Below are 17,110 nucleotides of genomic sequence, written 5' to 3'. Positions count from 1 at the left end.
AATTTGTTATAAACTTTCATTCTAGATGTGAAAAAAGTTGTCTGCTTGAAGATATTCTTCACATTATTGACAATAGCAAAGACTTGGAAATGACCCTAGAGAAATAAGGGAATTGGTTGAGTAAATAATGGGATATCCATTCAACAAAATTTAAATTATAACTAAGAGGATTTTGTAAAAACATGAAAAAGTGTTTATGATGCAATATAAAGTGTAAGCATAGGCTATACAATTATATATACATTTATATTGCATTTTATGTGTTTTTTATGCCTTTTAACAATGATTATATTAGAGCAGTGAACACATTGTAGGGGGTTATGTTTTGGTTTTTCTTCCCTAGTCCCTAAGTTTCCTGTTACCACTTCTAATAACTGCTTGACTTTCATTTATACAAGCTAATTGCATTTTGTGCATCTTGAGATTCCTTGTTGTAAACTTTAGACTATTTAGCTACATTTCTGGGTTATTTTTCTGCCTCACAAATGCATAATTTCATATATTTACCTTTTGGTTTGAAGATACCTAATATCACGAAATCTCAGAAACTCAGAGGTTTCCATGCGTCACAGGAGCGAATAAACACTGAGTTTGTAAATAATGACAGAGGATCTTGTCCCAGGAGTCACAAGAGAGTTTGAATGAAGAAATGCCTGTGATATTGTTCCCTTTTATAAGACTCTCACGTCTGAGACAGGTTGCTCTGCATAGAGGAATCTGTCACAGGTCAACAAACCAACTAAGCCCATGAGCGATTCTGCCTCCTCTTGCAATGCTGACATCAGTTGTTTTTCGTAGGCGTGGCAGTTCCTCGGGATAACCCAGGCGGAGAATGAAAACGAACAAGCAGCTATTGTCGCCCTCCAGAGGTAGATAAAGCTAAGTGCAAAACCGTGGGCCACTGGTTAATGGACTTCCTGTTGTTTCCGATTTGCCTTTTGATCCTTAAGTACATTGTAATGAATTGGGCCAGGATCAGAGCTGAGACACCACATAGTACTTACCCTTAGCTCTGGAAAACAAGAACTTACGAAGAAATAATATTCCTAAATCACAATGTTTTGCCATCTACAAATCCATTGACCTTCATGGGCACGAAAGAGGCTATGTCTAAGCAGTCACAAAATAGACTCATTGAATAAGTAGTTCCTTTTAACTTTCCAGCCTTCTGCAGCATCTGAAAGTTTTCTTTAGGCAAAACATACTCAAAATAATCTCAATGTAATTTTTGCTCCTTGTGTGTATGGAGAATTTCCTGAAATTCAAGTTTCAGCAACCTCAAAGTCTAACTCCTGAGCCCCCAACTAAAGACTAGTCTGCTAGACTGGTCGCCCTAGACTGCTTTGGGTGGGTGTAGCACCACACCATGCTTGATTAGAGGCCCTATTTAAACTCTGGAAAAATAGCCCCTACCAAATAAATTTCCATTTCCCTACCCTTTCTTATAAACAAACAAATATATATATATATATATATATAGACATAGGTACTGTCCAGGGCTTGCTACTCAAAGTCTTATCCAGGGGCTACCAGCATCATCACCATCCAGGAGCTCGTCAGACCTGCACAGCCTCAGGCCCAGCCAGGCCTACTGTATCAGAATCTGCAACTTACCAGATCCCCAGATAATTCTCATGCACACCAGAGTTTGAAAAGCCCTTGCTAGAGGCCAGTAGAATAGCATGAGGGGAGCAGCTGTAGCCTGTACCCCCTGTAAATCCACATCAGTAGTCTGCAAACACGGGAATTTCCCTCTCCTTTACAATACTGTACAATCTGTCGTCTCTGGATGTCCAAATTTAGTTCAAGTCAGTTTAGTTTGTGCATAAGGTACATTGAATATATTGATAGTAGAGGAGTGTTAAAATAATGATATCCCCTGCTTCTCATTAGATAAACCAACTACTAATAAATTATGTGCAGGGATTAGTCCCATTTTCTATAGTTTTAAAATAATTTATTAAAATCATCAAACTTAGCACTTGTTGGATGAGTTTTAACTTTCTTAAAAATATGCTTAGGCCCCAATTTTCATGTATTTCCCAGGGACTTAACATAAACTTAGCAATGCTCTTGCACCATTTAATTAATAAAGACTTCAAATTTTCTAAAGAACTATTCAGACTCTGGCTCCAAAAAAAATCTGAAATTCACTTCTTTTTGCCTTCTTTCAGGTGCTTAGAATTGCAGCCCAACAACTTGAAAGCTTTGATGGCTTTGGCCGTGAGTTACACTAACACCGGCCATCAGCAGGATGCCTGCGAAGCTCTGAAGAACTGGATTAGGCAAAATCCAAAGTACAAATACCTTGTGAAGAGCAAGAAGGGATCTCCCGGCCTCACCCGGCGAATGTCTAAGTCTCCGGTGGACAGGTGTCCTCCTCGATAAATTACACCTATATACACAATTAATCACCTTCAGGGAATTAACAAGCCTCAGGCCCCCACCACCGCCTATCCCAGACTGGTTCGTAGGACAGCATTCTGCTAGAAGAGCAACACTAATTAAAAGGACTGATGCTGACACCAGAGCCAACCTTTGGACATGTCATCTACATTGCCGGCACCCACAGACATGTATCTGAGTACAATATTTTAAAGCCAAATGCTTAGCACATATAATTAACCTAAAATAAATTAGAATAAGTACCAATGTGCCAAGTTTTATAAATCCTCAAGATTAGGTGTGAGTAAAAAATGGAAGTCCTTCCGTCTGAGAATTTTGTTTCTATCAGCAATAAATCATGATGTTAAATTCTCACTCACTGAGGCCTTGGGAAACTTAGCCCCGAGGGGTTTTCGACATTGGCTCCCATAGGGTCAATGGAATTCTTGTGAAAACCTTAGCACAGTCTGCACCTGTGTAGGACAAAATATTTTATGAAAATCAGCAGGTATTTTTTATCATGCTGTATTAATAGTCCTTTCATTAAGCTGGGATATTTTCAGCAAGAGTTTCCAGTTTGTAATGTTCTCTTGGAACAGAGAACGTAATAGTAAAATCATCTATGTTCGGACTATTTAGATTACAAATCTAATTTTTGTCCCCTGCAGCTCTGTTCTGGAAGGGGTGAAGGAATTGTATCTGGAAGCTGCCCACCAAAATGGAGATATGATCGACCCAGACCTGCAGACTGGTCTGGGGGTGCTGTTCCACCTGAGCGGAGAATTTAACAGAGCAATCGATGCGTTTAACGCGGCCTTAACTGTTCGGCCAGAGGTAAGCGCACAGCAAGAAACCACAGGTTCTCTGTTAAAAATAAGTTTTCACAGACTGCACTTTGTACATTTCTGCTGCACTGTATTTCCCCGCATCCAATGCTTTAGTGATCAGTTCTAATGATATGCTACCTTGGCTGTTAATATTTAGGTCCCTAAAATAGAAACAGGAATTGCCTGACAGCATCAAAGGATAGCTGCTCTGTGATGAATGAAAGTCATTTCACAAAGTTGTCTATAAAGATTTTTGAGTAATTCACTACGTCCTGGTGACGTGGTGACATCACCATGATGACACGGCCATTGGTGACGTCACCTTGTCCATAAGCACTGGATCCATTTTTAGCCATCATCCTTCTTCTGCAGGGGATGTGGGACTACTCTGTCATTGTGGCCCCACTGGTTGTTAGAGAGCTCTAATTTTGTCATCAGGACTATTCATTGTGGAACCGTCTCGGGGCGACCTTGGCGAACGGAGACCGCAGTGAGGAAGCGGTGGAGGCCTACACGCGAGCGCTGGAGATTCAGCCAGGCTTCATCCGATCCAGATACAATCTGGGAATAAGCTGCATCAACCTGGGCGCCTACAGGTGAAGTATGGCAGCAGGCTGAGAACCAAGAGCCGTGCTCGCGGCCGAGGTCCAGTAACCAGAACGGTTCTTTCCCAGTCCTCTTCCTCCTCCTGTTACGAGTAAACTTGGAACCTTCAGATCCTGAGGCGAGTTGAACGGGGCACAGTTTGCTTCAGTGTTTCACAGTCTTTAGAGAGCAGCAACCATGGGGCATCTTGAGAGAGGTAGATTCCCGGGCTCCTCCCCCAGAGATTTTTATTCAGTCGGCCTGGGTGGGGAGAAGTTCCCTGAGTTTTTAATACCCCCAAGGGCAACTCCTTGAGAAACAGGAACAGTCCAACCCTTCATCTTTCAAGTAAGGAAAAAAGAAGCTTGTGGGGCAGGGCAGGAGGACCCAGCAAAATGGCTTAAGAAGGTCCCAGGGCCAGCTTTTGGCAAAGCATAACCAACATTACAGGTTTTCTAAACCTAATTTTAAAATGGTGGGTTTATAGTTTGGAATGTCTTTCTCCTTCTTTTGTGATTCCTCATTATCTTTCTGGTCTATATCTTCTCTGTCTTTTCTCCATCAATAAGGACCATAAATGACCTTTATTTCTTTGGGGTAATGAAAGTTTGGGTGATTTTTTCTTTTTTCTATTTTCTAAATAAACAGGTGTTATTTTCATAACTGGAAAAAAAAAAAGAACTAAATGTTAGTTTTAAGCCTCACAAAAAATGTAAACCCTGGGGCCAGCCCGTGGCGTAATGGTTAAGTTTGCATGCTCTGCTTCAGCAGCTGGGGTTAGCAGTTCGATGCCCGGACACCTACACACTGCTGGTGAAGCCATGCAGTGGCAGCGTCCCACTGCAAAATAGAGGAAGATTGGCACAAATGTTAGCTCAGGTATGATCTTCCTCACCAAAAAAAAAAAATGTAAACCTTTTCTCATTCTCAAAAAGAGCCAGGCTTTTAGAGTCAGACAAGCTTGGGCTCAAAGTACAGCTCTGCCATCTGCTGATTTTATGACTCTGAACGTATAACTTTGAGCCTCAATTTCTTCACCTGCTTAAAAAAAAAGAGGTAATAATATCCATCTTGTAGGATTATTGCACAGGTTAAATGTAATTGCCTAGCACAGAGCAGATGTTCAACACCTAGTAGGCATTATTATTATGATTATTATCATTGCCTTCATCATGAGTATCCTTATCATTATTATTACTTAGATACGTCATCAGAGAGATACAGAGCTGGATTGCATTCTTTTGACATTTGAAGAATTGCTTCTTCTGAACTGCTTTAGGGCCTTGTGCCATTGGCAAATACTGAGGCTTTAGGAACTCTTTGCTGTGTTTATACTAAAAGGATCTTAGAAAGAACATTAGTCACTGGATTACACTGTCCTCTAAGAGGATCTTGCTCAGGTCAAAACCAGGAGCAGCTGAGTGACTCCTGAGCAAGTAGATTGTTTTATTTTGTGGACATTGTGAAATGTGCCACCACGAAGGCCCTCTTTACATCAGCTGTGCAAAGGGCCAGGGTTGAATCTGTGCCGCCTCCTGCACATCAGCTGACTGAGGCCTGACGATGTCCGTTTTGTACACTAACTTCAGTCCTGGCTTTATCTCCTTTCCCTAACCTGACTTTATCTTCACTCCTTTTTTTCACTTATTTTCTAGTTATGTTGTATATATTTATTTTATGAGACATCTTAGATCCTTTCTTTGGAACAAGGAGAAATGTAAATAAATACATATGTACCTATAGACGTATTGAATTCCATTAAAGGAGGCTTTTAAAAGCTTCTGGATGAGTTTTTCTTTTTTTTTTTTTAAAGATTGGCACCTGAGCTAACAACTGTTGCCAGTCTTCTTTTTTTTTTCCTGCTTTTTTTCCCAAAATTCCCCCAGTATATAGTTTTATATTTTAGTTGTGGGTCCTTCTAGTTGTGGCATGCGGGACGCTGCCTCAGCATGACCTGATGAGCAGTGCCATGTCTGCACCCAGGATCCGAACCAGCAAAACCCTGGGCCGCCGAAGCACAGCACGCAAACTTAACCACTTGGCCACGGGGCCAGCCCCTGGATGAGTTTTTCTTAATTGTAATGTCTTAGTATAGAAAACAATACTTGAGGGGCCAATAAAATCCTTTGTTGGCATTCACAGATGTAAGACTCAAGAGGGCAACTATTTGCAGGGGAAAGGTCTGTGACAGGTAGAAATGGGCAACTCGGTGAAGATGTGAATTTTTAATCCTCAAGCACAAGGTCTCCTGTACAGGAACAAGGCAATTTTAGGGTTGCCAGATAAAATACAGAATGCCCAGTTCAATTTGAATTTCAGATAAACAGCAAATATATCTTTAGGATAAGCATCTCCCAAATATTCCGTGGGACACACTTACACAGTCAGCCCTCTCTATCTGCAGGTTCCATATACACAGATCCAACAGTTGCCAATCAAAAGGACTACAATGGTTACAACTGTGTGGAACACATACAGACTTTTTTTCTTGTTATTATTCCATAAACAATATGGTATAACAACTATTTACACAGTATTTACATTGTGTTAGGTATTCTAAGTAACCTGAAGATGATTTAAATTATACAAGAGGATGTGCATAGGTTACATGCAGATACTACGCCGTTTTATGTAAGGGACTTGAGCATCCCATGGTATCCATGGGGGTCGTGGAACCAATCGCCTGTGAATATGGAGGGACAAGCTGTACTAAAGATTATTCACTGTTTATGTGAGATTCAGGTTTACCTGTGCATCCTATATTCCTATTTGCTAAATCTGCGCATCTTGATCAATTAGCTACTTGGGAACATCTCAGCTAAGCTTCCTGGGTCTTTTATTGTCATGCTCAGTATGGGAAATCTTGTGAAGGGATAAATATCTTGCACTTTTTCCTGAGAAAAAAGACCATCAAGGGAGACATAAACCTTAAATGAATTCTGAAAATAAGTTTAACTTGAAGTGTATGTGTATGCTTAGGGAATAACAACTCTCACTAGAGATGTGGCTGAGAAGAAAGCCAGGAGCTGGTACAGACACTTCCGTATCCACGAAAGTCTCGGGACCTCTCCCTCAAGAGCTGCAGGTGTCTGTGTGCGTAGCTATAACACTGCTGTTTGTCATCTCATGTTTTCTATAACGAGTCAAAGGCAAGTCCTACCCTAGTCCTGCATACAGTTGAAGTGAGAGGAAACTGTTGGCATGAAACTTTGCGTAGCTTAAACTGCTACCCCTTTGTCAGTAGGAGCTCCAGAGAAGAACTTAGAGCAAAGAATGTAACCATTTCAGAAGTGAGGACCCTTTTTTAATCAAAAAAGAAATCTCATCCCCTTTGATAATGATATGTGTAGTATTAGTATAATGACGGAAAGCTACTATAAAATAAAGAATGTATTTAAATGAATGTGCTTTTTGTTAATTGTGACATACACGAACAATTTAAACTTTTTCATACATGTATATGTGAAACATTTTAAAACTATTCCCACATATACTTGTACAATCTTCCGAGTCCCCCAAAAGGACTCTGAATTCCCAAGTTGGGGAACAAGGTTAGACTCTCTTCATGGGAAAAACCTCAAGTTACTTGACAAGGCTACCAAATTAGAGTATTCTTCTGTTACTCCCCATGTCCCTCAGAGACACTGCCACACACCTGGGGGCCAGGAGCAGCCTGTGCGGGAAGTGATTCCCAGATCTTCCTTCCCCAGTTCTTCTAGGTCTGGGATGATGAGAGGAAATGGAGTTACTGTCATTCAAGCTGCCGCTCTGTGACAAGGAAGCCAGAAAGGGCCTCCTTTCCTTCCCCATATGCCTCTGTTTATAAATCCTTCCTCTCTTCCTGGATTACAAGACATCCAGAAGAGGGGGTTATTAGAACACCCACTCCCTTCCGTTACCCAGGTCGTCACATACAGCGCAAACATTTCCGGATTGCCTTTTATTGCCAGGCAGACCTAACAACATAGATGAGCAAATGCCTGGATCATGTACATGGAATCAGAAATCTAGCCTCATTTTCTTTAAGGATTCTTACCAAATGCTTAAGAATGACTACCTTGCAGTATGAAAGGAAATCAAGTGTGTGAAAAGCTTTTAAGAAGAGGAAAGTAGATACAAATTAAGGCGGCATCCTTATTCGTAGCAAAGACCAGTTTGTCAGATACGTAATACATATTCAGGTGATGTGGGGTGCTGAAGAGGGCACAGGAGCCCGGGTGAACCAGAGGAGCTAGACGGCCTTGGGACAGCATCTCACCCAGCAGTTCACACACTGAGTTTGTTCTCAGGACCCCTGACACTTTTAACAGTTGTTGAGAACTTCAAAGCGCTTTTGTTTATGTGTGTTATAGCTATCAATTTTTACCATGTTAGAAATTCAACTGAGAAAACTTTAGACTTCATTTAAAAATAATAATAAACTAATTACATGTTAGCATAAGTTATAAATTTTATGAAAAATAATTATTTTCCAAAAGAAACAAATAAAAATGTTTAGTGAGAAGAGTGGCATTTTTTTTATCACTTTTGCAAATTTCTTCAATATCCTGCTCAACAGAAGACAGACTCTTATCTCCTTCTGTACTCAATCTATCGAGATATCATAGATCATGTAATCACTGGAGAATTCCACTGTACACTTGTGAGAAAATGAGAGTGAAAAGGTAAAATAACATCTCAGTATAATTATAAAAATAATTTTGACCTCACTCATCCCCAGCGTTCCCCAGATCACTCTCTGACAACTACTGATCCAACTTGATAAGAGCTTCCACATAAATCCATTCAACTGCCCCTCACAACGTGGTTTTAAAATGACTTCTATTCCCCCGGTTATCCAGTCAGGGAAACTGAGGCTCGAAGAGCATGAGAAATTTGCCTAAGGCTGAATAACTGAGACTGAAACCCAGATGCTCTGATAAAACTCAATTCAACCCCACTGCCTCTTGTCTTTCTGTCACTAATAGGAAAAGTTGAACCACTTTGTTTCCGAGTAGGGCCAGATTCTCCTCTTCAATTCTAGTTATATAAAACACATCTGCAAATGGATGAAATCTTCAAGTCGCTCCTGGAATAGGGGAAAATCAAATGCATTAATGAGTTAGCAAGGCTTTTACTATTACTCTTCCTCTCCCACATGGCATTCCTAACATAAAATTTGCTTTCCTTCTTTCTTTCTGATTTCCCTATATTTAACAATGATTTTTCACAAAAGAATAATGAGGGAATCAGAATATTGTTCATCTGATGATCCAAAACACCACAGACAGGTGATTTAGAATTTTTATGCATTTTTTTCTTAAGTTTGCCAGCTCTGAAGTTTGTTGCATTTTAAAATGTCTGTTCTTCTACCCTCTTAGAGAAGCTGTCAGCAACTTCCTCACCGCCCTCAGTTTGCAAAGAAAGAGCAGGGATCAACAGCAAGTTCCTCATCCCGCCATCTCTGGGAATATCTGGGCTGCCCTCAGAATCGCACTTTCTCTGATGGACCAACCGGAACTCTTCCAGGCGGCTAACCTCGGTGACCTGGATGTCCTCCTCAGAGCTTTCAACTTGGATCCTTGAAGGAAAAGAAAAAAAATAATAATCTTTCATCTGAGTAGTTGAGATACTGAGAAATGCAAAACTCTTTTATTATGAATTTCAAAAAGGATAAACCAGATGTTCAAAAGGCCATGGTGATAGAACCCAAGGGGATTCCTCCACACAATGCCCGGTCTCTGTCAGACCCAAAAGCACAAAATGTTGTCTGTAGAGTCAAGGTCGGGCTCGAAAGAAGAACTGAGAGACTCAAGACAAACCAAGACAAAGTAACTGTGTGTGAATACTCTTTTCACAAGCTGCAAGCAGATTGCAAAACGTGTTCTTTCGGGGTTTTGTCCCCACCTGCAACTGATGACACATCTAAGGAACTTGCTCGTGGGACCCCTGGAGAAAGCACTGCCTCAGATCAGGGAATTCTGACTATTTCTGAACTGTCCCCTGAAACTCCCCCTTTTACAAGATTGAACATAGTTTGGGCCGAGGTGCATGCACATATACTAACTCTTGACTAAAGAGAGGCATTGCTTTAAACCTGTTCCAATTTTAACTTCTACTGTAGCTCTTTGATTCCAGAGAGGGAGCTTTGCTGGCAAAAGCAGTTTTTGCACTAGAAATTTTTGCTGTTCCCAATCAACACTTTTCTGGGACTGTATATATGCACTTTACTATCTTATTTATGCCTTGCTGGAGTTTTGTTTTGTTGCTCCAATTTTTAACTTGGGGGTGAAAGCTTTGAGAACTCAGCCTTGTCAGATCAACGGACCAAATAAAAATTCCTGAAAATAGTTTTTCATAGTGTAGGGTTTTGAAGGAGTGTTTTTCTTAAAGCAGATAGGACACAGGGTGTAAATATGTCAAACACAGATGTTCTTATTCACAAGCTTTCTGGATCTGTATGAACTTAAGCAAGAGATGAGGTACTGTCTCTTCATGTATTCTCTCTAGGGAGAAAGTTTGATGATATCGTGATTTCTATGGAGTTAACATTAACTTGCTTAGATGTCATAGTTTACTTGCTTTCTAACTGCCCTGCACATCAATATTCCTTTTAAACTGTTGATATTTTAAATAGTATTTCTTAAGAGTGATAAATACATCTTTCCTAAAAATTATGTGTTTTCTTAGTTCCATAATAACCTGCACTGTTCACCCTTTTGCATTCTAAGTGATAAGAGATCAATATTTTCTAGCTGAATCTCACCGACTGTCGGTGGTTTAAAATGAAAGATGCATGCCCTTTTGGCTCTCATTTTGAACATTTATCATGTATCAGGAATTTTCTGTTGGCAGCAGGGTTTTATTTAATTGGTTACATTCCACTCAGTTCTTCAGAGTGTTTTGTGCCTGTTGGAGGCTTGGTGATTACTTGGAAAGACATCATTTTTTAAAGAATTGGAAAAATTGTTTGCAAAGTGCTAATCAAAACATAATTTCACCAATGTCCAACTATATAATTGTCTTCGTAAGTTGTCCCAATCTTCTTCTTGTCTCCTTCCTCCCTCCACAATCTTCCCCAACGCAATCTGATCCCAACTTTTTCTTCATGTTCTTTAGTTAGTGACAGCTGGTTACATTCATGATTATAGTTACCAAGCAAAATAGCATTTGGGTCAAAACAGTTTAATTGGGGAGTTAGCTTTTCCTGGGGGGAAATGTGCACACATGCTGAGAAATCAAACTCTGGGTGCAGGTCGAAGTCCTCGCCTCTGTTACATTTGAAGTCCCTGGGGTAGGAAGGGGCCTCGAGTAAACGTGAAACCACAAGTCCTTGAGGCTTACGTATATTACAACCTATTCTAGTTTATAAAGATGCAGAGTTGAGGGCACCGTGGTGGAGGTTTTGATATTCATCGTCAAACTCACTTGGGCAAGGTGATGCCCCTAGCGGGACAGCAGGAGGCAGAGGCGTTAAGGCATTCACCCACCATTGGGCAGTAGTGACAGCCCACTCTTGGCCTACTTCCCTGCAGGCTGAGAAGTGAAGTAAAGCTCAAGGATATTTTCAAGAATGGTATTCTTAGAATTTTAGAATTCTAGAAACTCTGTCTGGGAAGGACTCTTGGGGACAGCCTCCAACCCATGGTAGCTGCCTGCTTGAACATTCCCAAGAGAACAGCATCCATTCTCTACATGTTCCTTCCTCCTGCCAATCCCTGTGCATTCACTGGCTGGCCAGCTGACTTGCATCCACCATAGTCCATTAAGAGCCTTCAAACAAAGGATTCAAAGCAAGCTTTTACAGGTGTCCTGTTCATGATGTCATTCTCTACTTTCAACTGTAACTGAATTTGCAGTAATAATGATAGGCTGTTTTCTTAGCCTTGCTGGCACTTCATACATGAGATCACTAATAACTGAAAGCCTGACAGTAGGGTAAATGTCGGATACCTTGATTTAATTTGGTTGTTGCTAACTGGTAGCAAATTTTGCTGCCCAAGCTTTATTTTGCTAGTGGAATACAATGTGACTTCAAACTCCAAAGAGTTGTGTCAGAGGAGAATAGACAATTTTCCATTCCCATCAGAATTGGGTAATTTGCAGAGCATTCGGTAGGACTTTCTCTGATATAATTCAGTGTCCATCCCAACCAGGATTTTCATAAGCTGTTGCCTGTCAGGAAGTGCAGAATTATTGCCCAAGACATTTTTTAATAAAATTAAGTAAAAACAGTTACTAAAAGGCAAATGAAAGTTTATAGAAATCAGAGCACCACCAAAAATTACGCAGCAAGATTTTGGAACAGTCTTTATTGTATGCATCTTTTTTTTTTTAAGCATATACACATTTTTTTAAGGCAAAACTGTTTTCGGCAGTGAAATTGTCATTTAAATTACTCTTTCCATTTAAAAAGGTAGTGTTCTTGGTTTTCTTCGGAGGCACTCTGGGAAGGCTTCGAGTTCATTTTTCTTGTATTACTGAGTAATAGCCTAAGACCTCTTAGAGGATGGTACTATTTTACTAGAATGGCCACTCAGTTGCACAGATGTGACTTTCAAGGATCGATTTCACCAGCAGACTGGATGAAAATGCAGAGAAAACTGGTGACCGTTACTGAATTTCAAAACATTATGTCTAGTGGCCTATTTCCATGTGCTGCTGTACCCTTACAGTGAGGAGGAGGCAGAGGGACAGGGAAGAGGAGGAGTAAAACATCCACTTACTGGCCAATCATATGGAGTCGTCTTGCCTTTTGCTGTCTCCCAAGATCACTCCCCACGACTCCTTGAAAGAAAGGCTGATCTTGTCCACCAGAAAACTTTAATAGAAAACGATGAGCTGTGCTTTCTCAGCAAATCTGCATTTCAACTAGAATGGCAAATTCACGATACTTAACTGAGTTGGAATGTCCAGGACACAGTCACTCTCAGAGTTTTATGCCACTTCCCCTCATTCTTTTCTTTAAAGAGAACTATTACGTTGAATCTTGGGTCCCCGTATAGATACTCATACTAGATAAATCTTTCTAGTATATTCTTGCTATACATGCAAAACTTGAACACAGTTGTGGCTAGTCCCCTTAAGACAGGAGCTCCCAAACTCTATACCATCAGCTTTGTGATCTCCTTGGGAATATAGAGAGAGCAAGATGGTCATCTTGGCTCCCTTCCTCATTTGCCCTGAATCAGTTCCACAAGACTGGACTGTACTTTAAGTTGGTTGTTGTTGCTGTTGTTTTATACCTTGAAGTGCTTCTAAAAGCATTCTAGAAACAGGGTATTCTGAAGGCTTGATTCATGTGCCATCTTTTTGAGGCCTCCTATTTTAGAAATTATTACACATGCACACAACATGATTTCAACTTTGTAAAATGATTTCAAATTTATTCCCTCTCCAGATTTTACTGCACCCTTTCCCTCTCATCTCAGTATTTATAGAACTGGTTGAAATTAAACTGTTTTGAACTAAGAAGTAGATATATATATATATATTTTTAAAAAGTGTTCGCAAATGAACTCTGGCATAGGTTTGTAAAAAGGCGATTTTTAAAAAGTAAAGCATATAACCTCAGGTACAAAAATAATGCATGCATTAGTACTTGCAAATCTGCCTACTCAAATATTAACCAAAGCATGCAAGATAACTTTACTGAATGTCAATTTACCCAGTGCATGATTAAGTCTCATAGGTTAGCTTATTTTTCCTTGCTTCTGAACAAGGAAGCATTTTCATGAACTTTGTGTTAGTTTTTCTATTTGCTTTTAATATCCTAGCCTTAAGATTGTTTTCATGCCATCCCACTGAACTTTACAGATATTCACACGTCTAGTTTATGCAGTATTGCAGCCAATGCCAAACTAATCATCTGAGGAACCCAGGTACTTAGACATCCAAACGATTTTTAAAAACCAAGTGGAGGCACAACAGATCCAAAACTCAAACAAAATCCACGTGTCTGAATGCCACTGAACAAAATCATGTTGATTGCCTCAGCACAGTTTTGGCTTCTAAATTCTGAAATAGTGCATTTCAAATTTTTTCTAAAAGTTTAGGAATAAATTAGAAATACTGACATTCTAAATAAAGTGGGGAGATTAATGTCAGGCGCATGAAAACCATCATAAGGCAAAGTGGTCCCAGGGCCTTAATTTCCACAAATAGCATGTAGAGTGTGAGTGTCACACCGTTATCCTCAACGTGGTCCTATTTGTATGGTAGGTGAGCTTCTTGGGCCCACATCCCTTGAGAAATTGGATTTGGTCAATATGTCTAAAAATATTGATATTCAGGAGTGAGGAGGTGACCTCATGGTCACTCAGGACCAACTCCAAAGTCCTCTTACTGCCTTTTGCTGTAACCACTGCTTTAGGAAAAAATAAGGACAAGGAGAAATGGAGGGAGCAAAGCTCAGTAAGACAACAGCTTTGCCACCATTTCATACACCCCCACACGCATACATATGAGCTCAAAGACAGAATTCCCCAAAGTCACAGCAAAGGCGGTTGTGTGGAGGCATTAAACAGTTAAGAGGAGAAAAAATTAAAGTGTGAGGTTTAACAAAGTCTCATGTGGTATTTTGCCTTGAATAAAGTTTCCACTATGTGCAACCTCTGCAGAAATACCAAAATAACACACCCTAGAAACAAGTGCCCCAGTCTCAGAACTGTTTTCTCAGGACCTTCTCTGCAGGAGAAACTGAACTTGCAACGTTGAAGAGTTGCAGCAAAACCCTGACAGGCTCAGTGGGACACTTTTAGAAACCTGCACTCAAAATAATATTAAGAGGAACGAAAGGACACCGAGGCCGTTCTTTGTTTAACAATGAAATGGAGGCAGGTTTTTTTCCTTGAATTTCTTGAAGAGGGAAATGGTGTGACACAAAAACGATTAACGGATGTACATGCTCAACTCGGTAGTTTGGCATTTTCACTGAGATATATAAAATTTTCACATAGATACTATGAAAGAATTGTGCCATGCAACAAATGTGTTCTTGATTGAATATGTTACCAGTAGTTAAAGGAAATACAGCAAATCTAAATTTTTACCAACTTCCTTTCGATTTCCCCCATATATCATCGAACCCAAACCCTCTTCAATGTTCATTACCCAAATTTATTTACCTTGATTGAAAAAAAAACTTGATTAATTTAGTAAACTTTTTACAAACTATAACAAGCATTTATTAACTATTTAGAAAAGACGTTTCTATATATTTTGTATATCTATGAATATTGCACATCTAGTCTAACCCAAAAATGTTGTTTTGAGACAAATTCTTCTGTGATGCTTCCTTATCACGCTCAATAATGTTTAAAACCATGTGATTTCATTTTTAAGCTGAAATAGATAATGAAGACATTTACCTTTAAATGTTTATATTGAGTTTCTAAATTAAAACCAACCCAAATTAAATGACCTATAGTAAATTCATGGCAATGGGGGGGAGGGTATGAAAGTTATTGGCATACTAGGTGATAATGTATCTGTGTATTTAGTGAAATATGATGTATCATAGCACAACTCTGTTGGGTATTACAGCTTCATCTTGGTATTTCCCAGCATTGCTCTTTGAAATAAAATTACTACCATAAAAATAACCTCTTATCATATTGATGTGTTTAATTTACTCAGTTGGCTTATAATTTGCAAAGTACCAAGATTAAGGTAGTATTTTTGTACTATTACTGGAGGCATGCCTTCCTTTTTTCACATTATTAAATTGTATTTATATTTGTGCAATTTTAAATTATGTTTTCAAATAAACTTCGTGTGTGGCTTCAAGGTCTTTTCAGGAATCTTTCAAAATGGGCTTTGGGGATCAGAATTGCTTCAAATAGAATTCAATTTGTACTACTGGTTAAAAGGTCCTTTTATTGAATATGACTATGTATGATTTTGCATGAGTTATCTGGAAATCAGGAATGCATTTTTAGATATAAAACAAAACTTTAAAATCTTCCTCCTTTGTTAATTTTTTAAGACTAAAATATTATTTAACCTGAAATTGGATTTTGTGATTTTCTTTTTAGAATAAAAGTCTTAAAATTATTTCAGTTTTAGGGTCTGTTTTATTTTTTGGTCAGTCAATAGACATTTGAGCACCTACTGTGTGCAGGTACTGTTCTAGCCCTTGAAGAGCTTGGGCTTGTGTGAGAGACCAACAAATACCTTAACAAATGAGAAGGTCATGCGTTGGGAAGTGCTGGAAGAACAGAATAAATAAGGTATTACGACTTGACTGGGGCCTCCTTCATCTATAGGTGGTCAGGAAACGTTTCTCTTAGGTGACCTTTGAGCCGAGATTTGAAGGACAAGAAGCCAGCCAAGTGGAGATGAGGACAAGCATTCCTGGCAGAGCCAACAGCTAGTGCAAGATGCCAAGACAAGAATGAGCCCAGTGTGAGTTCAAGGAGAAAGGAGCCCATGGTGGCAAGGGCTGTGAGCTGGGGAGACCCTAGGAGATGCCCTGGCAGGGCAGGAGATTGTCGGACACCTTCCTAGAGCAGGGTCAAGGGTGGATTTGCCCTCAAGCAGAGGAGGATTTGTCCCCAAGCAGAGAAGTGATGCCATTGAGACAGAAGTTTCTGTGTTTCCAAAATGTTTGCTAAGGAAAGTCCTTGCGTGGTCAGGTTGGTGATGGAGGGAACCACAGGCTTGGGTGAAGAGAGTTACACAGGGAGACTGGGGCATCCCCTTCTCCTTCTGCACTCTCCCCTTTTGATCAGAGGCAGCACTTAACCTTGGTGGGATAACACTTTCTCTTCTATAAAATCAAGCTGTACATCTTTCTTTCCTGCTTCACTGTGATTCTATATAAGGTAAAATTTCATCTACCCAGTGGTGACTTGTGGCTTCCCCCTTCCCCTTGCATAACACAAACCTTTTTTATATCTCCTACCCCACTTTTTAAATGTGAATTATATTAATTTCCTTAAATAGCTGCTTCACTCCATGGGTATATATAAAGCAGCCCAAGGTCTGAAGGTTCTTTACATTTCTTTACAAGTCTTCTTAAGGTAATACCTTAACTACCCAGCACTTTAGGGCTCACAAAGGACTTACATTTCTTTTTCCTAACTTATAGCTCACAATAAGGAATGCTGCCTGGTAATCATCTTAATGAATCAGAACTTTGGGAACTGATGGTTAATTTTAGTATTTTGCCCTGTGGAACTAAACTATTGATTCTCAGTAGGCCCCCTGCTCAGGTTTGCTCACCTGAGTGTACAAGGGCAGAGGCTAGGCAGCACTCCCTTCCCAGCCCAAGTTCTTTGAAAGGGAAACAGAAATGAAGCTCACGTTTACCGAAAGCTACCATGTGCCAGATT

General features: G+C 39.8%; 1 protein-coding gene across 20 annotated transcripts in view; it reads left to right on the top strand.

The window, feature by feature from the left end:
- PEX5L (peroxisomal biogenesis factor 5 like) overlaps positions 1 to 15,830 on the top strand; it is a 212,967-nt gene extending 197,137 nt beyond the window's left edge. For all 20 annotated transcript variants that reach the window (XM_070583197.1, XM_070583186.1, XM_070583191.1 and 17 more), the window contains 5 exons: positions 799 to 869; positions 2,175 to 2,372; positions 3,054 to 3,219; positions 3,651 to 3,808; positions 9,158 to 15,830. In XM_070583197.1, the coding sequence (XP_070439298.1) occupies positions 799 to 869; positions 2,175 to 2,372; positions 3,054 to 3,219; positions 3,651 to 3,808; positions 9,158 to 9,362 (798 nt within the window). In that variant the 3' untranslated portion in view covers positions 9,363 to 15,830. The remainder of the gene's footprint in view (positions 1 to 798; positions 870 to 2,174; positions 2,373 to 3,053; positions 3,220 to 3,650; positions 3,809 to 9,157) is intronic.
- Positions 15,831 to 17,110: the final 1,280 nt, after the last annotated feature.

The sequence above is a fragment of the Equus przewalskii genome, chromosome 18 (assembly GCF_037783145.1).
Source record: "Equus przewalskii isolate Varuska chromosome 18, EquPr2, whole genome shotgun sequence".
NCBI classification, from domain to species: domain Eukaryota; kingdom Metazoa; phylum Chordata; class Mammalia; order Perissodactyla; family Equidae; genus Equus; species Equus przewalskii.
The sequence above is the reverse complement of the archived record's forward strand: the minus strand, read 5'-3'. Positions and strand labels throughout refer to the sequence as shown.